General features: G+C 42.6%; 1 protein-coding gene across 1 annotated transcript in view; it reads right to left on the bottom strand.

Annotated features, from left to right (window-relative positions):
- The window catches only part of cpne2 (copine II), a 41,838-nt gene that overhangs the window by 6,284 nt on the left and 7,751 nt on the right, over positions 1 to 27,803 (bottom strand). The window contains exons 2-13 of the mRNA XM_076082277.1: positions 27,380 to 27,559; positions 27,019 to 27,093; positions 26,672 to 26,743; positions 26,001 to 26,084; positions 25,693 to 25,782; positions 25,195 to 25,293; positions 23,566 to 23,652; positions 21,529 to 21,588; positions 10,546 to 10,679; positions 8,697 to 8,751; positions 8,175 to 8,226; positions 5,218 to 5,351 (exon numbers count right to left, since the gene is read on the bottom strand). Of these exons, the coding sequence (XP_075938392.1) occupies positions 5,218 to 5,351; positions 8,175 to 8,226; positions 8,697 to 8,751; positions 10,546 to 10,679; positions 21,529 to 21,588; positions 23,566 to 23,652; positions 25,195 to 25,293; positions 25,693 to 25,782; positions 26,001 to 26,084; positions 26,672 to 26,743; positions 27,019 to 27,093; positions 27,380 to 27,559 (1,122 nt within the window). The remainder of the gene's footprint in view (positions 1 to 5,217; positions 5,352 to 8,174; positions 8,227 to 8,696; positions 8,752 to 10,545; positions 10,680 to 21,528; positions 21,589 to 23,565; positions 23,653 to 25,194; positions 25,294 to 25,692; positions 25,783 to 26,000; positions 26,085 to 26,671; positions 26,744 to 27,018; positions 27,094 to 27,379; positions 27,560 to 27,803) is intronic.

Raw genomic sequence — 27,803 nt, 5'->3', positions numbered from 1 at the left:
GCAGGTTCTCTCATTATCTGAGGAACAGGAAGATTGAGGCAGAGCAGCAGCCGATTTGTGCAGCCGACCTACCCAACCCCTTACCCCAACAGACACACACACACACACACACACACACACACACACACACACACACACACACACACACACACACACACACACACACACACACACACACCACGCACACACACACACACACACACACACCTGTCTAACCACCACCCCAGTATGTGGTCCACACACACTTCTGCCGTGGCTGTCACATCTCATTGTGTGTCACTCCTTCCTATGTTCCACCCCTGTTTGAACTCACTGTAATATAAAACAAGAAAAGGGCCTGCAATCATTTCCTTACAGAAACAAAAGGATTCTGGCACACAACACACAGACGAGTACAATCCTTTGTGTATTTTGCTCATGTATTTGTTCTCCACATGGTGACAGGATACAATTAGGGACAAAAAGCACCGTGGGAGCATAATGATACCCAGCCACTGCACTCTCTTCAGTTAGGTAGGAGACGTGCTACTGGATACAGCACACACAAGAAGGCAAAATGTACCATTTGCTGAAAGTTTGGAGATCCGAAGCTCCGGGCAGTGTCACACATCTGTGCATTTTTTTGTATAAAAAACGCCAGCCGGAACATAATATTGAGCTTCACAGGTAATGTGACCCGAGCCTTGCTGCCTTACAGCTACATGATGTGAGACCGCTGTTTGTGCCCAAACTTGTCTCGTTTAAGCTGCAATGTATGGCACGCAGTCCCAAACATGAAAATAACTTGAAAGGGACTGAACCATGGACGGTCACAAGCTTCATCCAGCTGCACAGCCTGCTATTTATTAAAGTATTGATGCTTTTTATTACAAAACGACTATTTGTCTTTATTTTGATAGCTCTGAATCAAAAACATGCAATTGGAAATTAAAATAGACAAACTGGCTCGAGTTGATTCTGCTCTTGCATCAGTGGGACTTACTGGTATGGACTTAAATTAGACTCAAAATGGTCACAAATGTGTATTACATGATCGACAAACGAAAAATGTACAATTGTGCGCAACGATTTGTGTGTATTTTAGGTTATTCACGAATGTGTGTTCCAATTTACACACAAATACTAACCGTATTGAACACGTATAAAACAGTTTTACAAATGCACACATCACATCCTGAATGAATATCAATATTTTACCAACAGATTTTCAACTTCACAGATCTGATCCCGTTCGCCTTCAAAAAGCTTCCTGTGTATACAAATGTCTAAAAATGAATTCAAAATAAATAACTAATTTTGTATTTATTTACAGATTTTGAAATGTGTGCACACGGATCGTCTGAAATGCACAAACCAGGTTACATTCGCTTGAGGACTTTTGAGACTTGTTTCAGTCTCTACTTCTACACAGATCCTCAATTGCATGCTATGTTTAAGTGCTGGTGGAAAACTGGGACATCTGGGCAGATATGATGCTAACCGGTGCTACGAACTAGACAGGCCTATCTTGACATGTCATTGCAGGGTAAACACAGGTGTAATCAGTAACATAAATTACGGCCATGTTCCATTTAGGTGGGCCAAGGCCCTGGTATCGTGCATGCCGGCTCACTGGAATGACTGTGACACACTAAATAGAACGGTTTCTCAATTACACCTGTGTTTCGCTGCTATGACCTGTCAAAATGGCTACTGTGTGAAGGGCCTATTGCTCATTCGACACTTCATTCCAATGAGAACACTGCATAGGTCACAGCCCGAGGAAAACTGTGTGACTTCTTACCAAGAAATGCTACCAAAATAGAAAACCTTCTTGGGCGTGAAACAGAGCCGTAGGTCTTTCTCTATTTGGATTTTATGTGTAGCTGCCTCGGATACATAATCCAATGGCCCACCAAATAGAAGCATATTATGCTGAAATCCAGTGGTTTTGACTTAAACTATACTCAGATCAAACAAGCTGAGCAGTGATTGGCTCTTCCTTTTTATTAAAAAGGCCTTCTGAAGAGAAGAGATGACAGATGTGCCACTATTCTTATTTGTGACGTAGAAAGCTGTAAGCATGAATCACACCAATGTGAAAGGACCACAGTGGCTACAAAAGAGATACAAAGTATTTATAAAAAGAGGCTAGCAGCTACAGATTGTTTTTTAAGAAACCAACTAGGATCATAATGCTGGTAGAATCAAACAATTCTCATTTATTCATAACGAAAGCCACCCACATATGATCAGCGGTAAAATAAATCACTCCGCGCTGGTTGTGCCATTGTTTTCCTAAAGGGATAAATTGCCGCCGGTTCACAGAGCTCAAAGCTCAAATCATTTCAATGACGACCTTGGTAGCCGCTGACCTTTCAAACCAATGAGATAACAACTGCATACGTTGTTGTTGCCTAGAAACAGTGAATAGCTTCCCTGCGTACTTTTCGATGACATTTTATACCTGCACTTTGCCTCTGCAATCATTTCTTATCATGTGAAGGCAGCTTAAGAGTCTACAGTCACGCTGGTGTCTCTGTGAGGCATTATTCAGGCACAACAGTGCTAAATTATAACACAAGCATACCAACAGACTCACAATGACAATGCTATGCTGTTTAACGTGTTCTTCATCTTAGTTTAGCACATTAAACATGCTAACATTTTCATGGCAATCCATCTGGTAGTTGTTGCGATAAATGTGATTAAGTAGTGGACATATTGATGGACACGCCACTAGCATGAAAGAATCAACCACATGAGCGGTTGGAGAGGAGAGAAGAGAAAACTACGGAGAAAGTGACATAAAAACAGAGAAAATGAGATGGAGGATGCTCTTCTATCGTGCTGTTTAGCCCGAAAATGTGTGAAATGCCTGGTCAGTGTCTCAGCTGAAAAAATGTGTGATATAGACGAAGAGAGGACAAAAGTTGTCACTCCAGTCTATCACCCTTCTCCCTGGCACTCTGGTCAATATGACAGGACTCAGAGCCAACAGATGCACACACTTCAGCCATCAGAGTAGATCAATTATGAGTACAAGCTGCCCTGACAGGCAGTCACTGCTCACTACTGCTCCTCTACTATTGGTGAGTAAATAATACGATTCAGTGCCATGTGTGTGTTAAATTATCAATAGAACGATAATGATAACCAATATGTTTACAAACTTTGTCTGGGGGTGAATGTGAAGGATTTACATTGAAGGATTACAGAGACAAATGACGTCTTTGAAGGCAAAGAAGAAGAGAGGTTGGTGTCCTGATGCCTCAGAGGTAAAAGTAGGACTTTACAGTAGCTCATAGTTCATAACCGCTCATAACACAGAAACACAGGAGTCTAGACAACAAGCAGCCATAGAGGGTGAAGGATAAAGGATGAAAATGATTGCTGGACAGAACCCTCAAGGGAAATTCTTGGGTGCCAGTGAGAGTACACGATGGGAATCTCCAAATACTGATTTGAAAGTGGCCACTAGACAGGCTAAAGGTACAGCTGATCACAAAGTAAGCAGAATATCAGAGGATGAAAGAGAGGACATAAGCGGAGGGACCAGGTAGACCTTTAATAGTTGTTTGATAGCATTGAGAAGGGTAGAGAATCCTGTGAAGGGATGAAATGAAAGAGGGTAGTGGAGCATTATACAATCTGTTAGCTGTCAAATCATTGTTCACCAAGGAGACGAGCAGTAGTCTTTGAGCAACAAGAGCAGGAGGTAAAATATAACTTTGAAGAGAAAAAGAAGAGTTTGAGACACTTCACGTCATTAAATTTGCCAATGATTGAATGAATCCTACTACTGTATATATCCACATTCAGACAAACTTGTAGATGTCATATATATTGTACTGTATGTATGTGTGCAGTTAAAAAGTGCATTAATTCATTTATCTGTGTCAATGGTATCAGGTAGCAGCCACTCTCAGAAGTAGCAAATACCCCTTTGATTTTATTCAAAAGCCCAACACTTAGTGGGAAATTATTACAAAAAAGTAAGGGACACGGTATTATAGCTGCAACGATTAATGCACAAGCTGTCGACTACAAAATGAATCGGCAACTATTTTGATTATTTTTTAATTGGATTGAGTCTTTACTTTCTTGAAGAAAAAGAGTCAAAATGATCTGATTCTAGCTTCTTAAATGTGAATATTTTCTGGTTTCTTTACTCTTCTATAACCCGAACCTGAATTTCTCTGAGCTGTGGACAAAACAATACATTTGAGGACGTCATTGAGAAACACCGATCGAGATTTTTCAAGACATTTAATAGACCAAACAACTAATTGATTAATCGAAAAAACAATCAAAAGATTCATGGACAGTAAAGATGAGTGATGGTTGCAGCCCTTCACAGTATCACACCATATAACTTCACTTCACACAACCAAAGTGCACTGTCACAGTAAATAACTAACCACATGCAAGGACAAAAGTCAGGAGATCATCAACATTATTATTATTAAATTACTTTTTGCTAAAAACGAAAGATATGACAGCAATGGCGCCTGCTCCGACCCAAAGGAACAAAATAGGCAGTTTAACTGGGAGAAGCTGTTGGTGGAAGATGGTACAGGACAGGAAGCAGAAAGACACCTTGCTCCTGAAATAAGCCCTTTACAGATAACTGCAGCTCAAATGCTCCCAGGGACATAACTGAAACTATTAAGGCTGATTTCTTGATCTGCACATTCATCCAACAGTTTAGTCGACACCAGCTAATCCATAGCAACTTTATCTTCAACTTTATTATCATCCCAAAGAAATATAAAAAAGTAGATATACCTATCAAAAAGCAGCAGTACAAACCAAAGAGTCAAATGTAAAGCTAAATGAAAAGTGAAATAGTGACATTCCCATAAACCCCGCTCAACCGTTGCCCTTTTGCAGCCATGCATTCACAGCATGTGCATATATTGGCAGGATCAGCATGAGATTTCCTGTTAAATGAATCAATCAAATATTAAATTTCCTTTTAAGGAACCTATGGCTGACATCACAGATGCTACATATGTCTTTATTTCTGGATCATTGGCATGCGGACCGTTATGGTCGTCAGAAAGAGGCTGACAGATTGATACTGGTTGTAGTGGAAACTGGAATACAGCCAGCAAATGTTTTACACAGTGTATCATGTCCTTGTGTCTCATGATTCCTGTTTGCATTGCACAGGTTTAACTGCAGAGTAATTCAAACATGGAAAGGCAGATTAATAAGTAGGTTGTTGCCACCTACCGCTGCTTTCTCTTGTTGAAGTGCCTGGGCAGCAAAACGTGCAACGTGGCTGATGATCGGAGCAAAGTTTGTTGGGCCGTAGAAACGGATGTGAGGGAGACAGGCGGAGTAGGCCTGGGCAATACCCTCCACACCTACACAGAGAAAGAGACAGAAAGAGTTACAATGTTAACAAAGTGTTAACAAAGTGATGAGGGCAGAAGAGAGACAGCGAGCGGGGGGAGGAAGGGAGGTTTGTGATGGGGTGGGGAGGGACACATATGGAAAACATATCTTTGTCATATCTCTCAACTCATGTGAGACATTTTCTACTGAGGGCAGCAGCTAATGAAAGTCATTGTTTCTCATCAGCAGTGCTATTTTAGACTCCAATCAGCTTAAACAACCAGACAATTAAATGTGTGAATGAGTTAATTTGCCTCCAGAATCAGTCACCTGCATGTTTCTTTGTTTTCTTTTTAAGGGAACTGGGAAGTCAACATTGCATCGTAAACACAGGTTTATTTTTAAATATTTAAAATGTCTGTTCTCTTCATTTATATTTCAATGCAATACAAAAACATTATAAAATGTTTCAAAATACACTATAGCAAACAATTATTTTGTGCTAAAATATAATGCTACTCCCTTGGTAGGGTGGTAGCATATTGCACTTTGCATGAAACAGTTTTATATGGCAGTTATAGCAGCACTTTCGGACTGGAGTCCTCCAAATCAGGTTTTATTGTTCGGCCAGGAACTTTTAATTTTAGAGTGCACTGGAGGCTGAATTGACCTTTCCAAGAAAAGACGAGCTGTAATGCTGTCTTACGTAGTTTGTAGAGGAGCAGTACACCAGCTAACCTTAAAAAGAAAGGGCGTGTGTGGAGGCACATGTTTTAGCAGCGACATGCTGTACATCTATTTTGAAGAAACACACAGAACCTGTTGTTATTCAGCATAACATCCTGCCTCTGTCAGGCGTAAATATGCGTCCTTCTGGGTCTCACAGTTGTGCTCTCAGCAGTCGCTACTCAAGTGCATTTGTCAATTAACCCATTTGCACATTTGAAATGCTAATGTTGCGTTAACTGATGCACCATGTTAAAAAGGAGTGCTTACTTTGTGGTTCTTTAAAACAAGGTGTAAGATACTGATGATTTACAAATCTGTTGAAATGTAAACAGAGATGATGGAGGTGAGGAAATATTAGTTACAGTGTGTATTTGCTGTATGACCTTTTGACTGCTGGCAGCTACGTGAGGCTGCTCATCATAACAAAGGTAACATGCAAGTACAATGTTTACCACGTTCGCCACATTAGTTAAGCATGTTAGCATCCTCATTTGCAAGATCACAAAACAAAAGGTACAGACAGCTCAGGCTGATGGGATTGTCATTACCTCTGCAGGTATTTGTCATAAACAAAAGTACTGGACAACCTAAAATAAAGGCCAGGGTGATGCTGTTAAATGAAATGACATGACTCACTAAACTAAAGTGATTACAATCTACCCTGAAGGGAGCATGGATATGTATACCAAATTCTATAGCAATCCATCCAACAGTTGTTGTGACTTTGACGTTTCACTCAAAAAAAATACAGAACCAAAAGAGGCGTTTTGCCCCCCGCCTCAAAAATTAAAAAATCGACAACTCTGCTGTCCCATGCTGCTTTCACATGATCTGGAGATTTTTTATTTTTTTTTTTACTAGGTGTGCCTCATCTTTGTTAAACTGAAGAAGTCTATTGCAGTGATGTTTTAGCATGTTCTCGGTAGTGTTATATATATTTCCACAAAGTCACAATTGCATTTCAACCTCATGTGTAAATGTTTATAGAGAAAAGGGGACAATATTCTACTGTCCTTTTAATTGAAATGAAATTCAGTTTCAGTCTCTTAAACAGTGCTGGCAACCGTGTTGCTATTGCGACACTAGTGTAGTCTTATTTTAATACGGGCCTGACAGAATATTTGTAGACAATGTTTTACATCTCCATAGGGAAAGAACAGCTTAGTAACTCCTATCTGTTAATGCAGCTTGCTCGGGGAAGATGTAGCTCTGGGCCACAAAGAAGCCAACAACCTATACATTTAGATAAGGGAGAGTGTTTTCAGCTTGTGCTATTACAAATGGAATAGAGTTGAAAACAGAAAACAAGTCAGTATGTTAGTGCACTACGAGAGCAGACAGAGGTTCAGATGGTTCTTGCTAAAAGTTAAGTCAAGTTTATATGCAACAATATCACATAGAGTGTTGCAATGGCCTTCACTCCCCAGCCCAATTTTCTATAAAGACAGATCTATAGAATGCTATATATATTTGCTAGGCCAACACAGAAGTTAGCATAGTACTGATTCCCTCGAAAAAAGAAAAATAACGCCAGTGGGATTTGGATAATTGCAGAAAATAAGCTCTGTGGCCAACACAAGTTTGTGATCCATCTTTTGTTCAGCAAGACAACCTTCAAAAAAGTACACTTTGAAAACCTTTATATTTTTGAAGCAAAAATAGAATTGCCCGACGTAATAGGCTAATGTTAGGCTAAAGCAACTTACACCACTGTTGCATGACTTCAATGTCACCACCACAGAGCTAAAAGCAGACACGTGATAACGTGTAATGCCCCTGCAACCCCAGTAGTCTTATTAAGCCATTTGTTAGGAGCCACCTAAAGTAAAAGCTTAAAAATGTACAAGAGGGGTATTTACTGAAGCATTTCATATCATAGTACAAGGCCTTAAAATCAACTTGTGTTAACCACAGACCTTATTGCAGGCATCTCACAAAAAAAACATAAAAAGAAACACATTCACGGAAATGCAAATATGCTCATTTATTTATGGGTTTTGGGACTCATTCCTGCAGCACTCTAGTGGACAATATTATGTTTTTGGTATCTGTATATACCGTGTAAATGTATATACGTTCGTATTTGTTCGTATGGTATCTGGGACTCGTGCACAGTAGCTCACCTGAACAGAAGGGGTTGGTGGGGTTAAAGTTGATGGCAAATTCGTGTGACACCTGAGGAGACAAGAAACCCACACGACAAACTTGATATTCTTCCTTCACTACACTGTAGAATATTGTTGAGAAAGACTATCCATCTCTCCCACACTTTCTCTCCCACCCTCCCATCCTCTCTCTCTCTCTCTCTCTCTCTCTCTCTCTCTCTCTCTCTGTGTACCACTCTCTCTCTCTCTCTCCTTTGTCCTTTTCATCAGCTCAGTGCCATGGCAACACAGATGGGTTGACAGTTGCGTAATCATGTGAATATGCATGTATAATGCTTACAGTTTTATCTGTGTGTGTGTGTTTGTGTGTGTGTAAGTTTGCATACAACAATCCCTCCTCCTCTCGCTGTCACACACACGCACACACACACACAAACATACTGTACATTTATGTATCACTCATACCTGTGTCTAGCACACATGCATGTACACAAACAACAACAACAACAATAACAACAACACAGACAAACACACACATACCTTCCAGTCTGGTGGGAGTTGAGCTCCAAATCCCAGAGCAGGAAACATTTTGTCACTGAGGAGGAAACCATGACAGCAGATTGGAACGTTAGTTAATTGTTTGTTTTTCATCCAAATTCAACAAGCTGGATTCAGACAGCAGAGGAAATCCTGTTACCTTTTGCACAAAGAAGCACATTCAAAGACACTAACAGAAAAACTAGCTGTGAGCTGGCAGAAAAATGAAGCAATGGTTTAAAATGGCTTCTCACTCAGAGAAACACCTTCTGTCTGAAGGGAAGGATACACAAAAATGATGTTATCTTTTTTGACTGAGAATGATTTCATCACACTTCAAAGTAACTGTTTAGACAAAAAAATGCATTTACATTATTTTACAAACGGCATAAAAATCTATGAATTATTGGTGGTCGTCAGTATGTTCTTAGTGACACAAACTTGGGACTTTACTTTGAAAAACAGTGAAGAAATAGATGGTTATGGTCAGTAGGCGATTTTTTAATTTGTCGTATCACGCCGCTAACAAAGCTTTGTCCCTAATTTGTCCTGAATTCAGACAGGCCAATCATAACTATAGAACTAGGGACGTACAGGGGTGCCAGGTTATTATGAATCCCGCTGCTCTTCTTGGCAAAATCCGCCCTGTGCAGCATTCATGTGCTGGGATTGGACAGGCGTCCATGCTCGCCAAGGCACTTGGAACCTGATTTGTTGAGGTCCTATGCCCTATCCAAATAGGTTATCCTGACCCTAACTAATCGAGGCTGTGCCTAACCTTAACTAGTCGTCTCTTCCCCAACCAGCTATGCAGGGCGGGTCTTGCCATGAAGAGCAGTGGGATTCATAATTACGCAGGGATGCCACATTGGGCTAACATGCGGATTTATCATCTATTTTACTCTGAATGAGACCATCATTTACTAAATGAACATCATGTTGTATAGACGACTTGAAACTAGCGATTGGAACATAAACTCCTGTTTACAATGTTTACTGAGGTAATAAATAAAGTGAGAAGGAGGGTCATTTTCTCATAGACTTCTATACAATCTGACTTTTTTTTCACTTCTGCATTGGCTTCACTTTTAAGACCAGGAGGTTAACGCCTGAATAAAACATGCGAGCGCGAGTCACATTCTGGAGCCGTTTACTGGCAGGAGGAGAGCTCCGAGATGATTTTTTTTACTTTGAATAGTGATGGAACCGTGTGTGTATGTCTGTTAGCACGTTAGCAGAGAAGCTGTAGCAACAACAGTTCAGCAATTAAAGACCGACTTGAGTTTATGACAAATCTGACAGAAGAAAAACTCACACTTACAAATCTGTCTGCTACTTCAGCACCACGGACAGCTCCATAGATATATCAACACAGCACAGTGAGGCTGCTGATATTTCAGAGCCATGGTTGGGGCTATAGATTCTGACTTGTGCAACCCCCACAGATAAAGGATCAATACGTCAGAATGACTAAAGTAACATATTCAACTAAACAACCCCTCTGCCTCTGCACTCTCTGCTACTAGGGGATAGAGAGGGGCGATGGCAGGTTAACAAGGGACATGCATTTTGTCATTTTGCTATCAAGGGGGATGGCATTAATCTGGCAGTAAACAAGTATATGCTATGTAAAGATATGGTTGAGTAATGGTGTCATGAGCAGAGAATGAAGTCACAGCCCATCTGTGTGTGCTGTAATCTGAGCTTCTCTCTGGTTTGTAATATACTGCATATGTATATACATATATATCAAAGTCCATATTTTTATTTTACTATAATAGCTCCACAGGCTATTATTACTGGAGCTAACTTTTTGTTAGTCTTAACTGATTGGAAAGAAGAAGATACTCACGTATCATAGTCCTGTATGATTTGTCCCACAGCCAGAATGGCAGCGAGATACTCGTTGCTGCCTAATGGGTTAATGTAGTGGAGGGAGGACGGCTCTCGGGGGTTCCCATTAGATGCTGTGAAGTCTATACCGACCTATGGAAATACAGAGAAGTGACAGATTCAAAGTCATTTTAGACAAACAAAGCAGAATCACCTACAATAATGGAACATTGGTGAATAAACACAGGCAGCAGCAGCAGCAAACACACAGGAATGGTTGATTCTCTTTTGACATTCAATAAAAATGTCACAGGACGAGCCCAGTTTTATTGTTTTCCTTCTGTGCAGTAAACTCTGATAGGAATCTAAGAGGCAAAAGGATTCATCTGGCAACTACACAAGCTGTGAGTTTTAATATTTCATTTTGTTCAACTCTACTGTATTCGCTAAATGTGGGATGAGGAATTTAATGTTTTCTCTCATTGGTGCCTCGATCAATTAGCTGGTGCCAGTGATGGTTTAGGTTTGTTTCTCTATTTAAAGTGCGACCTCCCGGTCGAGTGTGTCACGTCCTTGTCAGCAGCCCACGTTGATTCCAACCAGCGGCCCTTTGCTGCGTGTCCTCCCCTCTCTCTCCCCCCTTTCCTGTTCTTCATTGCACTAATAAAGACAATAAAAAGCACTAAAAATAATCTTAGAAAATGCAGTTAAAAGTATTACGTAAAACTACTTTGCTACAACTAACTGCCTTGTGCCTTATTTATACTTCTGCGGAAAAGCTTGCGCAGAGCTGCAGAGAGCAGAAGACTTTTACAACAAAAACATCCACCTTATTCATTTGAGGCACAGGAGCTCCTCCTCCTCATCCAACTCTTCCATTATCATTTTTTTCCAGCCATGGAGTTGTATTGGGTCAAAATGATATGTAACTATTGAATCACCCCTATAAAAAACAAAACAAAGACCGCCTCACAAAGGATTTGAAAACCGCAGGTCCAAAACAGAAAGAAATGACATACTAACGCAATCCAGTGCAGCACTGTGAATGCCTGAAGTCAGTGAGACGTGCCCGCACCAAGCTGCACAGAATACATGGGCGCACAGCCATAGAAGTATAAATCAAGCAGATTCACAGACTGCAGATTTGCCCTCTTTGCCCAGATAAACAAAATAAAAGTTTCAGAACTTTTTAGGAAGTTGAAAACTGCCTGTTGTGTAAGGTTTACTCTGCATGTTAGGCCATTTTGATCAGACAATGGTTACACGTCCTATGTTCACACTTTGAAAAAGAACGCCTTCATAACTCAGATGTCACTGAAAACATAACATGTATGTTAAGGTTAAGTATGAAACATAATACAATGTCACACACACAGATGCCATCTTTAACAAACTGACTTTAAATACATTGTATTTTTAATGTTAAAGGAATTCATTTGTTTTACTTACATTTTCCTCTGAGGACGGATACAAAAGAAAATAGTGTAGCGCAGCTGTGTCTAAAAATGACAGAATGTCCCTGAAACCACACAGATGACCACAGGGTGATGCAGCGATCACATACTGTATATCCAAATACGAACACATGAGCCCAAAGCATAAAAGGCACAAACACACACACATGGAGTCACACAGCCAAACATAATATGAGATTAAGAGTGACAAGCTTTTCCTCAGGCGGTGAATAACGGCCTGTGTGCTGACAAGAACCCAACCCAGAAACTCCGCCTCCTTCCTATCAGCTTAAAGATGGTCTAAAGCATCTCCTTCTTTCTCTTTTAGTTTGGAGTGTTATGAAACAGCAATGTTCTGGTTCAATGGGGACAACGACCGAGGAAAGAGAAAATGGAGAAGCAGGAAGAGAGAGCAAAGGTGCTAGATCTGTGAGTACGAAATTGGGCAAATGAGGTAAAGAATGGAAGGAGAGAAAGGAGACAGAGCATAAAGAGCAGCAGGGGCAGCAGGAGTGACGGACACAGAGATGCAGGGTGACAGAATTAGGGTGCTGTTAGATATTTGGTATAGCATGTGTGTTAGTCCTGGAACGACACGTGTGAAAAAAGACCCATGTGGCATATTACTCTTGTTTAACTGGACTAGTTTAACAAGCTCTATGGCAAACCAAGGAAAAGCAATGGCATACTGACAAATATGTTTGTCAGTATGTCAATAAGTTATGCTTTGCGTTATACAAGTCCATTTACCATTTACCAAATATAGCTTATATTAGATATCTAGAAGTCAATCAGAGCTGAAACGATTAGTGGATTTATCGATTGGTTCATTGAAATACAATTATTAGGATATATAAAATACTGTAATGGGCATTTCTTCTAAAGTCTTATCGACCAAATGATTTGTTGATGAATCATCACTCAAGGCCTTACTGAGACAAGAATGGGACAGAAGTGAGGTCAGATTTACTTTGACCGTTGACCACCAAAATCAAATCAGTTCATCCTTCAATCTAGGAGGTTTGTGCCAAATTTCCTGAGATAATGCGTTCACGACAACGGACCGCACACAGTGTCTGTCCAGCTTAAATGTAAAGCTAAAATACAGAGGGTGATACTTGGCGTGAATCATTCATTGCAACATTTGACCATTGCAACATTTGGGGGATGTCCCCAAACCCCCCTGACAAGCTCTGGTTTTGGACCTCTCCTTTCTAAAACACTGCTTATTAAAGCGATGTAAGCTCAATAGTATCTTATATATATGAGTATCGTAGAGGTTACTGTATGAAACAAACCCAGAATTAAATTTCTGTTTTGGGTTTATCATAAACATACACAGTTTGCAAGCATACTGAAAATCATCTATGAAAATAAAATAAAATGTAATTCCAACACGTAAAAATGAAAAAGTAAATTGTGGCTCTAAAATGTCTGCATATAAATCTCCATTCAATTTCCCCCAAAAAAGTGTTTTATTGGCCAACACATTTTTGTTCCTAACCTCTTGATCAATAAACAATGAACTACATGCATGCATGCATATACTATGCTAGTACACATGAATGAATGTGTACACTGCTGAGAAGGATATGACTGTATTTTTCATTTGTTCCTGTTGTTTATATCAGCAATGTCCATTTTTCATCCCTGGTATCCAATAATTTCATCTTACTATGAACATGAAAATAATTATGCCGAATCTGTCAGTCAATGGCAGACAAACTAAAACGCCATTTTTCCTCCAGTGACCTCATCAATTAGTTTGATGGTTGTGAATTTGACAGTGGGAGATGACAACATTCTGTTTCCAACTTGTTCCTCGCCCCAAGCTATTAGTAATTGCTAACACACAAATAGACAAAACACAAGATGACAAACACACAGTTTCAACAAGCAAGTGCTCAGAATTAAAATGAAGAGGGGGCGACGGAACGGCATCTCATTACTGTACATTTCAGAGCAGCAATGTTGCGGAAAACGTCTGTGACTGAAATTAATTAGAGGGATTCCACTACTGCCAAATTACTGTCAAATAATTGACATACTGACAATCACATTGGAGTTTTCTCAGCTGTGCCGAGTATCAGCCAATTCTCACGCCAGGACCTCTCAGACTCATTTGCAGTTAAACAGCCAGAGAGATGGATGGAGGGGAGTTTGGATGGATGAGTGTGTTGGAGCCTGTGTGAACATCTTTTGGAGTAACTCTAAAAGTCTCACTCGAAGGTGTTCCCAGTGACAACTAGGTGCTGCTGTCCACTGCCAGACTTCTAATGTGGGTCTATTTATGGTCTATTGATATTTGTTCTTGTGTATTATTGGCTACTGTGTCCTCCATGACAAGTTGTATGCAACACACAACAGCCACTGCAAGTTTTTTTTTTTTTTCTTTTTAAACAAAACAATAAAAATCCCAGTATAGTTCCATGTGTCATATGCAGTGATATGAGGTATAACAATGATCCTTTTGTATTGTGGTTAGATATTTTTACTGTCTTCAATGATATATCATATCATCTGGAAAATGGGCCCTTTCCTCAACTGTAGATTGTCACGGGAGTTCACGGATAGGACCCAAACGCAAGACCACAGGAGACAGAGTATGGTGAAACAGACTTTATTTGGCCAGAGTAGAGAGGACAGAAAGGTGTGTGAAGGTGTGGAGCCCGTGGTCCGACACCAGAGAGCAGATCGACGGTGTGAGTCCCGTGGCTCGACACCGGAGGGCTGGTAGCTCGACGGTGTGATGTCCCGTGGCTCGACACCGGAGGGCTGGTAGCTTGACGGCGAGATGTCCCGTGGCTCGACACTGGAGAGCTGGCAGCTTGACGGCGTGTGTAGTCCGCTAACACAACGGAGGGCAGAGCGGCGGTGAGTAGTCCGTAAACACAGAGGGCACGGGGGATTCCCGGACCGACGGACACCGGAGGCAAGCGCTCGAGGGAGAAGATGCAACAGGGTTGAATCGGGTGAAAGACGGTTAAAGACGGTACGACCTGACAACCCCAGACTGCAGGACCAGAGTTTATATATTGCCAGGGGTATCGTTATTGGGACCTGAGTCTGGTGTGTCAGGCTGCAGGAGGTGATCAGATGGAGTGGCTGCAGCTGTGTGGCCATGGGAGGTGTAGGGTCTGACAGGGATCCTGACAGTACCCCCCCCCCCCCCCTCAAGGAACGGATTCCAGACGTAGCTACACCATCCAGAACAACAAACAAGGGTGGGCGGAGGGGGTCCGGAGGAGGGACGTCCCAGCAGATACCAAGCCAACCAGGGTGGGTGGAGGGGGTCCGGAGGGTGGGTGACTGGATCTGACTGGCCACGGGGCTGCAGAAGGGCTCCGGACACGGGTGCTCCGGCGGACGGCCGGGCGGGCAGAAGGGCTCCGGACACGGGTGCTCCGGCGGACGGCCGGGCGGGCAGAAGGGCTCCGGACACAGGTGCTCCGGCGGACGGCCGGGCGGGCAGAAGGGCTCCGGACACGGGTGCTCAGGCGGCCTGGACTCAGACTCTCTGAGACGGGGCTCCGGGGAATAGGATGCTGGTCCAACGGCGGCAGGCCCTGGAGGTCGCTGCTGCTCCGAGGCAGGCCCTGGAGGTCGCTGCTGCTCCGAGGCGGCGACTGGAGGTCGCTGCTGCTGAGAGGCGGCAACTGGAGGTCGCTGCTGCTGAGAGGCGGCAACTGGAGGTCGCTGCTGCTGAGAGGCGGCAACTGGAGGTCGCTGCTGCTCCGAGGCGGCAACTGGAGGTCGCTGCTGCTCCGAGGCGGCAACTGGAGGTCGCTGCTGCTCCGAGGCGGCAACTGGAGGTCGCTGCTGCTCCGAGGCGGCAACTGGAGGTCGCTGCTGCTCCGAGGCGGCAGCGGCCGGAACTGGAGGTCGCTGCTGCTCCGAGGCGGCAGCGGCCGGGACTGGAGGTCGCTGCGGTTCGGAGACGGCGGCGACCGGGACTGGAGGTCGCTGCGGTTCGGAGACGGCGGCGACCGGGACTGGAGGTCGCTGCGGTTCGGAGACGGCGGCGACCGGGACTGGAGGTCGCTGCGGTTCGGATACGGCGGCGACCGGGACTGGAGGTCGCTGCGGTTCGGAGACGGCGGCGACCGGGACTGGAGGTCGCTGCGGTTCGGAGACGCCGGCGACCGGGACTGGAGGTCGCTGCGGTTCGGAGACGGCGGCGGCCGGTACTGGAGCTGGCTGCGGTTCGGAGACGGCGGCGGCCGGGACTGGAGCTGGCTGCGGGGCTGAGGCGGCCGGGACTGGAGCTGGCTGCGGGGCTGAGGCGGCCGGAACTGGAGCTGGCTGCGGGGCTGAGGCGGCCGGGACTGGAGCTGGCTGCGGGGCTGAGGCGGCCGGGACTGGAGCTGGCTGCGGGGCTGAGGCGGCAGGAATAGGAGCTGGCTGCGGCGCAGAGGCGGCAGGAATAGGAGCTGGCTGCGGCGCAGAGGCGGCAGGAACAGGAGCTGGCTGCGGCGCAGAGGCGGCAGGAACAGGAGCTGGCTGCGGCGCAGAGGCGGCAGGAACAGGAGCTAGAGTTCGCTGCGGCTCCGAGGCAGCAGCTGGATACGGTGACGGCCGGAATGCCGTCCGAATACGGGGAGCCGGACTTGGCCGGACCACCGAGTGTTCCCCTACACTTGCTTGGCCCCGTCTCTGGCTGAGAGGGTGCTCAGCCATATAATCCGAGTCCACCGGAGGGTCGAAAACCCTCCTCAGATCCTCCACAAAGTCCACGAAAAGCACAGCATTTGGCCGATCAAAACCCAATGTTCTCACGGCCCAGTCCAAAGCCCTTCCCCGCAGTAATCCAACCACGTAGGAGACCTTGGACCCGTCCGAGTCAAAAGTCTGAGGCTGACGGTCAAATACCCGTTGGCATCGCAACAGGAAGCCCTGGCACTTCCCCAGTGTTCCGTCGTAGGGATCCGGAGCCGGCACGGGGGATTCCCAGACCGGCGGAGCGAGGACAGGAGGGAATAGTGCGGGTGCTGGAACTGGTGGAGACTTGACTGTCCGGGCTAGTTCCTGCATGAATCCGAGAAACTTCAGCAGCGACAGTTCTCATCTCCTCCAGCAGACTGTTAGGCCTGTACGGCGTAGCTGCTCCTGTGGTTGCTGGGTCCATTATGGTCAGGGGTATCGTTATTGGGACCTGAGTCTGGTGTGTCAGGCTGCAGGAGGTGATCAGCTGGAGTGGCTGCAGCTGTGTGGCCATGGGAGGTGTAGGGTCTGACAGGGATCCTGACATAGATAGAATTGGGCCTTTATCTGAAACAGCGTTATATTGGAGACATGTCTTTATTCCTAATTAAAAAGTATTTGATTGTTAAAATATTTTAAGAAATTGAAGTATATTTGCTCAGAATTTAGTAAACTGATTGCCAGATTTTTAAAACTTTATAACTAAGTATTGACGTTCATATAGTCCCAAGAACCCAGCATAGTTCGAGCTATTTATTGTTCATTCTCACAGCACTACTTCAGTCAGTACAACAACATAGTCATGCCATAACATAAATACTCCTCTTCTCACCTGCTAATTAAATGGAGTTGATTCTACTTTGCTGTTTTTCATTAAAACTCAAAAGGCACAATCCCTCCCTTAAGTGGTAGGCTTTTAATGTGAAACATCAGCAGGAAATGAGTTAATTGAAAGTAGCTTAGCGCTGATCAAAAAAAAAAAACAAAGTAGAAGTGACTGCAATCAATTGAGTGACAACCAAAGACTCAAGAGACAGATAATAAAAAAAAAAGAAGGAACGCAATCATTCATCTGAGGCAGAGATGTCCTCACTTCTAATACAGGTTCTAATACAAGTTCCAAAAGCTCTGGATCCTACAATTCCCATAATGCATCTTTCATTATTAGACCTTCCCTACCCTCTAAATGTTCATATCTGTCACACCTTTCAGTTTTTATTTGTAATAACAGAGACAGAAACAATTACTATCAGATACCAGCAGGCTTTGGGAATTATGAAACACAATCAAATATGTTGCCAACGTCGCATGGCCCTGAGATCTGAGAATGACAAATGATATCTAAACAGTGTCATAGACTACAGTACAGAGAAGGCAGACATTGAAGAAAAAACAAACAGCTATTTGTCTTAACTGATATCGTCTGTCAACAGCTGTGACGATGCTTGTCTGTTCTCTCATTCATGAAACATTTGTTTTCTCTATGAATCCACATGGACACGGGCACTACGCTCAACACAGCTCTGAATGATATCAAACAGAAGATATGAATAACAGCGTAATTCCGTTTAAATGAGTCTTTCACAAACAGCCCATCAGCAGTAGCAGCCTGTCTCTTTGTGTTGGAGTGTGTAACAGAGAAACGTTGCTCTCTCTCCTCCAGCTCCCACAGCCCCGAGGAGAGACTTTCCCTTCCTGGAGATTAGGATTAGTGCCATGCTAAGTCTGATTGAACAGCGCAAAACAGCTCTTTCTGCATGTGTGTGTGTGTGTAGTTTTTGTACACGGTGGCTCCTCACTGTATGTGTGTGTATTTAAAATGTGTGCATTTAAGTGTGCACGAGAGGGGAAGATGCCATCGGTGACTGAGCGTCTGCGTGAGATTATGTGTGCTTGTGCATGTCTAAATCAGTCAGTGTGTGTAAGCAGGGAAGGTGCACGTTTGAAGATATTGTATATTTGTGTGCACACCTACAGTATAAATCTTGCACAGAGTGCAGAGGCACGTGTGATGAAATGTCCGTGGCAAGAAGATACTGTGTGTGTGGATTTGTGTGCCACACTACAAACTACAAACTTACAGTTTGCATGTAAAGTGGTCGTAGTGTGTAATAGTGAAAGCAGGAGTGTGGCGAGGATATCATTTTGATCATTTCGTTTGTGCTCATGTATGTGTACGTAAATGAGTTTGTAAGCAGGAGAGAGGAAGTATCTGTGTTAAGACAGAATTAGGTGTGTGTATATGTGTGTGTGTGTGTGTGTGTGTGTGTGTGTGTGTGTGTGTGTGTGTGTGTGTGTGTGTGTGTGTGTGTGTGCATCAGTGAAAGAGCTGCAGGTCTGTGACAAAAGGCAAAAGATTAGGAGTGAGCAGCGAGGATTTAAGACTTCCCATTCTGCCTTAAATTTGCTCATCTCACCACTACTAGAACAGGCAAATGTTCCCATTGCACTGAAATTATGCTCATTACATACAAGCAAGGTCCTGAGTAAATCAAACTGTCAATAACAACCAACACCCATTTGTAAATTCTACAAATTGTGATATTATTTTATTTTTTATTAACCCTGTATGTTCATCGTCCTTATTCAAACACAGCAGTGAAATAAGTCCACGGCAGACAGCTATGAAAGTTGCTCAGCTGTGCATGAAGCAAAAAAAAAAAGTTTGACTTTGGAGTTTAAAATTTAGATAAAATTACTCGGATCTTGAGGCAATCTTTCGTATCTGTGGAGCCCATAGAGGAAGCGCACTAGCATTTCCTTTGACCTTTCCTTTAATTAACCTCCCAGCCGCTCGGTCCAGTCTCGTCTTAGGGCTCATTCACACATAAACAGAGGAAGTAACTCTGGATTGGGGTATTAGTGCAGGACCTGATCATTTAAATAAGGGCTTTTCATGTGTTCACAAAGAAATATATACACTGAGTTACAGATGTCTATTTCCCATTGTAAGTCTATGGGGAAAAGTAATTTTGGGCCCAATGGCATAACGTGATGGACCTTGGACCTTGGACCTTGGGCCTTGGGACTTGGGACTTTAAGTTTTTCTCTAGTGCGATCTAAAAGAGAGCAGGCTGGATGTAGAGCATCCTAATGTCCGTAAAAACTTCAAAGGACATCCCCACTGGACAAGTCAAAACTCCACACTCTGGTTTTAACTTGTCATGACGAGTAGACCACAGCATGGACTAGAGGAATTACTACTACGTAAGATATTCAGAAATGAAGTGCATCAGTTGATATTTGACCATTCGGTTACTCGGTTTGCAGCTTTACTAGAGCAGATAAACACATCGTTTAATCCATTCCTTACATTTTTGCTCTGGTGTTTTTGGCTTTGGAAAGGCCCCAAAAAATACACCAACCTCCAACTCTTTAAATGCTGCTGTCTATCGCTCTTACTACACCAACATGTACGCTGCTTCATTGGGAGAGATCCAAAGCTTGACTGACCTGCCAGTTGCTAAGCAGTAAATGAACGATCGCTGTAGTCAATGTTTTTTTTGCTTTTTTTTGTCTGCATCACGATTTTAAATAACCAAAAATAACTGTCACTTATTGATCACGGTGCAAACATTGTCATCCACAGCAAAGAGTGTGTGCAACACCCCTATGCTCTTTGCTTTAAAGCCTCATTTCCAACAATAAGATAAGGTGAAAAGGTGTGTATGTGTGTGTGTTTGGATGCTCCCTAACAATGCCCTGAATTCAAGAGAAGATCTAGCAGCTTTCTGCCACCCCCCCCCCCCCCCCCGGCAACAGAATACATCCTCTGACACTGACAGCATGTCTGCAGTCACCTCCGCACAATAACTCTCTTGTATCATCTGGAGCCTGGTTCTAGCTCACGGAGCTGGGAAATTGTTGTAGAGATAGAGAAGAGAAAAAAAAATGGACACTGTGTATGCACATATGTAGCATATAGCTGGCACAGGGTGTGTGTGTGTGTGTGTGTGTGTGTTCTCTCATTACCTCCGCCAAGGAGGTTATCTTTTCAGTTTGGTTTGTTTGTTGGTTTTTCACAAGGATTACAGAAAAACTACAGAATTAAGGGCGTAGCATAAAAGAAGAACCAAATTAAATTTTGGAGTGGATCTAACATTTTTTCACATAATTCTAATAGTTTGGGAAATATATCCAAACGCGTTTGGCTGCACTTGCAGATTTTCAATCATAACAAATCATAGAAGGACTTGACTATTAGACTCAGGAGAGGTCTGCCCTTTCAGTTGTATATGGCCGTTAGTGTGCATGTGGTTTCAGAATTTGTGTACATTTGTGTGTGTGTGTGTGTGTGTGTGTGTGTGTGTGTGTGTGTGTGTGTGTGTGTGAGATTGGCTATTACAAATTAGGCCTCTTTAATCACTCATTCAGTTACGCACAAAGGTGCACATCACCAGGGACACACAAGACACTCTCCTAACAGCAGACCAAAATACAGTATGACGGTAAAATATCTCTTTCTTTACCTCGTTCTCTTTCTATCTCCATATCTTAATCTCACACTAATTTATTCACCATTTCAAAACACACATTTCATGCATCCACCGTTTTTTTCCTGTTGTCTTTCTGCCGTCCTGTTCTCACTATTCAACAAAAGCACCCACGGTTCAATGTTTCACAATACCCCATTACCCTTCTCTTCCCTGCTCCGCTCTTTTTTTCTGTCCCTCACACTTTTCCTTTCTGTATGTAAATGATCATGAGCCAACTGTAACCCCGGGAGATGAAAATAGAAAACCTGAATGTTTTCCATCTGTTTCCGAGAGTAAGGCATGCAGAAGCATGTATCTCATTACCACAACATTGCAGAAGCAGAAAAACAGGCAGGCTATTATTATACGCACCGTAAACATGAGCTGGCATCCTCCAAGTATGTAATCCAGAAAAGTGTAGTCTCTTGTAATCTGGAGAGACAAGAGTCACAGGGGCAGAGTAGGAAAACACTTAAGGAAAATAAATATAACCAGCAAGAGAGTATTGATTTATCAAGAAAAGGAGAGTAAGCATGTTAAACATTAGATTTAAATCGTTAGACTGTTGTGGATCTCACCAGCTTCAAACACTGTCAATTCTGCTATAAATATGTGTTGTTATTCTTTTACTTAAAGGGATAGTTATGATTTTTTGAAGTGGGGTTGTATGAGATTCAACATTCAAGAGATTTATTTGCCATTTGCTCTGAAAAAAGTGCATTGGAATTATTTAAACAATGCTCACTGAGTCAGTTTAAAAGGAAAAACAAGAAAAAAGGCACATAGTTAGTAAGATAAATTAAATTAGATTAAAATAGCAGCATTTATAATGAGGTTCTAATCCAAAGTCAGTGTATTACCTACTGTAGACAAGGTTTAACATGCCCCCAGTTTGGAGAAGCAGACATGAGTACGGGTACAGAAGCTAATGTACCACAATTCGAGCGAGGCATCAAGCTTCAAACTACTGTTTTTGTAAATGGAGTCTGGAAGCTTTGAAAAGAGCATCAACGGCTTCAGTTCCCCGTCAGAAAAGTCTGTCTGACAGCAGGGTAAATGGATGAAAATGTTCTACAATTTACATTTAAACTGATTGATTTTTTTGTAGGTCGCTAAAATATGTTTTGCTGCTGCCCTCATCCAGAGGAGTACATTTCTTTGCTTTTGTGCTGGTACTCTAATCTGCTTCTCTAAACTGGAGGCGTGCCTCATACAACCCTACTTGAAAAAATCTGAACCGCCTCTTTAAAGCGCAGTCTGACTAATTGTCTACTTATTCTAACACTATAGACTATGTAGTAAACAATTGAACTAAACACATACAACCCATATTTTTCTGATTCGAGGTACCACCAATGGAGCACCAATTATTATCTTGTCTCACCAAAATTTCTACTCCAATTACAATGAATATTTAGCATGGATTTTACTGTCATTAGTCTAATCCCTGCCCGACAGCCAACAAATATAATTACTGTATTAGCTGTTTCGTGCAAGCGCTGGGTGTGTACGTGTAAATTGCTTTATGTGTGTATGAACATGTCCGTACAAAGGCTTGTTCATGGTTGTGAGCATGAAAAGAAGAGGAAGGAAAAGAATCAATTATGAAAGCTTGTCATCATATGCACACAGCTCTAATGTCATTCCAATGGGAATCTAAAGACTCTGTGTTTCAGCTAAATGTGTCCTCTGTGGGGCTCAACGTTACCAAACAAATGAATTATTCAGAGGGAGTTAAAGACACCCAATAAGAAGTGTGTCAGAACCACAATGGTTTAATCAAATGTTCTATTGAGTGGATGGTAGGATGGGTCATCATGAGGTGACGAGACGTGCAGAGATTTTTGTGGAAAGTCAAGAGAGTTCTTTTTTGTTTTTTAATTCATCCTGTTGATATTCTAAATGGGAATTCACCTTGATGTAGCTTAAACCGGCATTAATTACTTTTGAAATTAACACTGAATTTAGAGCTGATACAATTAGTAGTCGATTGACAGAAAATGAATCGGCAACTAAAATTGAAAGCTTGAAAGTGGAACAACGCCTGTGTCCTTTTTTGGAGTGACTCTACTCTTAAATGTTGAACATTACAGCAATTGCACATTAATTGGTGTAATACCTCAACTGTGGATTCTGCAGGGCGCAAACGCAATAAAACGGCACAGGGAGAGATGAAGTGGGAAATGTGCTTTGCATGTGATTCCACAGGTCTATGTGCCAGGCTAACTATAGAATAACAGTGAGAACCCAACCATCAGTCTTATGATATACACTATCTGCCCCAATACCAGCAGTCATCATTCAGAAGCAACCAAAGATTAAGATTGCAAAGCAAACATGGATGCTGCTGAAAAATGACAAGACCATCCATCTATCCATCCATCCATCCATCCATCCATCCATCCTTACCTTACATGACTTGACAATGATGAAGCCAGAGTTCTTATAATTCTTCTTCTTTTTCTGTTTCTTGGGGTTGATGCAGTCAAACTCTACCTGAATAGACATAAATACAATTGCAGAGAATAAAAAAGATGACAAGCATTAGTATCGATGGTAAAAGTAGAGTTGACAGCACAGTTGTAAAGAATCGGTGAGATGGGGGAGAAATGAACAGACGACTGAGAAGCTGACTTGGATCTGCATGTATTCCACACGCCGCCTACAATAACTACAACCTGACAGTCAAACTTTGAGATGCATTAACAGCAAACTATTCTATAATGGTGTAGTTAGTAGTCTATGTGGGAACCCACATTTAAAACAAAGATACTGTTTATCAGAAACACTTTGTGAATTAATTTGACCTGACGAACACGAAAGAAAAACGCACATTAGATAGCAATATCTAATTGAAGTTCACCGTTTGGTGAAAAGATACATTTGAGACAAGCAAACACACACTCACACACTCACACACTCACACTACACAGCCTCACATGCCTTGAGTCAGCTGGTGGTTCATATGACAGGTAGCTCTAAATGCCTTGTCGTGTTACTAGGGCTCAGCAGAAAGCTGTTTTACATCTCAAACGCACCTCTCATTTTCTCATCCTTCTTTTCACACTGTCTCTCTCTCTCTCTCTCTCTCTCCATCCCCCATCTTGTTATTTTGTGTGTGTCTGAGTCCCCACATCATTACCACACATGAAGAGACTCAGTGGGAGAACAAGTCATGAGGCTGCTTTGGCACATGCACACACGCAGTTTCACAAATGAACACACACACACACACACACACTTCCTCACAAACACACAGAGCTACTAATGAATAGACGTTTTTCTGATCCCTGCATCTTTAGATCTTGAGCATACCAGAAATGCAAAAGTGAAAAGAATACATCTCAATAGTATGTATTCATTAGCAGCTCAGACTTAAGACCTCGGTGGCCATAATGTGTGAATGCAGCCATGCAAATCTGTGCATGATAATTCCCGCTTCACTGTTGACACATGCGACTCAATGCATTTAAACTGTAAATTAGCCAGTATGGGGCAGAGTTGTGGCCAATTCAGTATAGCTGAAAAAACAAGTAAAACTGCTATCCATTGGTTAATGACAGAGCATGATTCTCAATCCCTCTGTCTCAAATTCACCTTTTATGTTTATTGCAGAGCATTGACAAAATTGTAACACTGAAAAAATTAAAGTTACAGCTAACATTCAGGTTATCCAGGATTTAGCAATTAAATACAATTACATCCTGTCACGGTCTGTTTCTCTGTCCCACCTCTCCAGCCACATTCCCTATTTCCCAGGCCCCTTTATTGCCATTTTCCATCCATCCACCAGATGCCTATGACTCTCCTTCCTCATCACCTGACTACCCCACCCATCTACACACCTGCCCCCACTTCCATCATCTGCTCTGCTGCTCTGCCTTGCCTTTCCCAACCACCTCCTCACCTGCATTTTATTCCCTCATCTGTGTTTGGGTCCAATCCCTGTTGCCTGAATTCACCCTGTGACAGATTACATTATATTGAACAAACAAAAAAAACTCACACTTAATCACACGAATGTCAAATATGTTTTACCTCCACTGAGGTCTGGGCTTCACTCATCTTGGCAGCCGTGGTTTGAAACTCTCCTATGAAGTCATGGCCTCCATCATTGTCATAGTCGTAACACAGGACCTGTCGTTGTGTAGAACACAGCACATCACGCCATCTCCTTTTACATTTTACAACCAAGTGGGTTAGCTTGTTTAGCTTCCTTTTTGAGAGTCAAGTGGTTATTTCTCTGGTATTTTTGCCCTCTTTACACTTCTCCTTGCAGCTCATCCTAAAAACTTGCTATTCTAAAACATGAATAATTGGTGACATTCTACATGAACTGTAGCAATTTTGGGCTTGGACATGGACTTTATTATTTACTATTTGTAATAACAACACAGCATCTGATAATGAAACAACATGATCAGACTTTGATGCATTGGTAACTAGTGCATTAGCGTGCTACATCCTGTCAATCTGCACTGCTAACATTTAATAAATTCAACACCACACCAGTTTTGTAACAGATGAAACTCTGACCTTGATGTTTCTGTCCACATCTCCATTGCAGAGAGAAATGAGCGGCACAGTAAAAGGTTTCCATGCTGGATCCAAAGTGTTCTTTATGACCTGAAGTCACAGATAAAATGAAGAGGCAGCTAATCATTGAATTACACAGCAGCAGATGAATAATGCCGTTGTAGCCACAGCAGACTTACCAACACTTGGGGCTATAAAGTTACAGTGTATGACCTTCTGTAAGACCAGGTTTAGCTGACAATGACCACTCATGGTTGACAATAATGACAGTTAGATAAAGGTGCTTTTAATCCCCACTGATGACTTGCCTCAGTCCTGTGCACCAGCATCCATTTGCCGTCTTCTCCCTGTTTGTGAAACTCCAGGTAGGGGTCTGACTTCCCAAAGAAGTCCTGCAGAGAACAGAGAGTTTGTCATTTTAAGTCTTGTCCAGTTTTCTCCTAATTATTTAATATATACTGTATATATATATATATATATATATATATATAGCTTATAGTAGCAATGATAAATTGTTGCTGTTGTTAGTTATATTAATGTATTTACTATACGAGGTGCTCTGCATTCCTGCAATGACTGTGCTATGTGTTTATCCTGGTGGTTTAACCAGAGGGTGCACAGCAGGCACACATCAGCATTGTTCAAATCACAATTCAAGCTGTGCTGTTTTTGACCCACTGTCATTCTTCCCTCCACCATACACCGGCAGCTACTCCATGGATTCAAGTATGAGAATAAACTGTTGTGAAAATAAATAAAGAAATCCTGCATGGTTTTCCTTTCCAACTATCTGTGCACCCGATTAGTTGGCAAACAAAGGTGAAGGGTGTGAAAACATGTCCTGTTTATTTATGGGCTTACTGGGCTTTGCTTGTGTGTTCTGAAGCACTATGTGTTTCTCTAATGCACAGTGTGCGTGTGTGCGTGCTTGCTTGCATCCAGAGTATGTGTGTGTATGTGAGTGGGTCTAACTGCCTACCTTTTTATCCAGTTTACGCCCACTCAGGGTCAAAGTGATGATTCTGTTGTCAGACAGCTCCTGAGCTGTTATCTAAAATAGAATTACAGCACAACATTAGCTGCAGCAAAAAGTACTGGCAACTATTAACATTCACATGGTCATCAGCGGGTACTGCAGCAGCAACAATCACAGAATCAACAACATCTTCATCATCGCTGTCTTCATCATCATAGACAATAGCAAACGTGCCATTATAGTGAACAGCAGCAACTGCATCCACATGACCAACAACCACTGATAATATGATTCAGTGTGTTTGTGTGATGGAGTTAAAGATACAGAGAGAGCGGCAGTATTATTCTCACCGTAATGGATCCTTTGCCAGCTGGCTTCCCATTGGCTAAGATCAGCGGTCTGTGAAGTTTCTTATTGGACACAATCTGATGGACAATTAGAGAGAGACACACAGGACGGGAATCAATTACACTACGACAAAACAGAAAACTAAAGAAATGTGGGTTTGAACCACTGATCTTTATTCCAGCCTTTCCGACTCTCAACTTTGAGGAATGAATAGCAGGCTGAGTGAACTGATGGGGATCGAGACTTTGGGGTCGGGTAGCATAGGCCACATGAGGGTCAATACATTTCATGGCAACTTCTACTCTGCCATCCTATTTAATACAAAACCAACTTTGAACTGGGAAAGGAGAAATCCTTCCATACCAATCCCAGTGTGCAAATGAACTCTCCCAGGAAGTCGTGTTCGTAGAGCTGTGTGGCACACTTGTCTTCATCGAAAATGGCAAAGCGAAGCTTCTGGATCTCCTCAAAGTGGTAGTCCACATGAAACTTCATCCCAAACACTGGGTTCAAGTTATTCACGGCTGTTTCAGTGCGACCGAGCTAAAAGACAAGAAACAAGGAGAAAAACTTTTAAGACAAGAAATAAATCAAACACATGAACTTTAGTGGATTTAGTCATGTTCACTGAAAAGGCACCAATAAGGGTCCGTTTTCAGTTTGAACTTTTAACATCAACCTGCCCAAGGACTGTGGATAAGTGATAGCCATTTAACTAAATCGGGCAAGTTTGTATCAAATAGTTTACGTTTACATGCACACTAGTGAACCGTAAGTCGCATCTGGG

The sequence above is a fragment of the Anarhichas minor genome, unplaced genomic scaffold (genome assembly GCF_050575085.1).
Source record: "Anarhichas minor isolate MPS153535 unplaced genomic scaffold, ASM5057508v1 ptg000090l, whole genome shotgun sequence".
Classification (NCBI taxonomy): Eukaryota; Metazoa; Chordata; class Actinopteri; order Perciformes; family Anarhichadidae; genus Anarhichas; species Anarhichas minor.
Note: the sequence above shows the minus strand (reverse complement) of the source record. Positions and strands in the feature narration are given on the sequence as shown.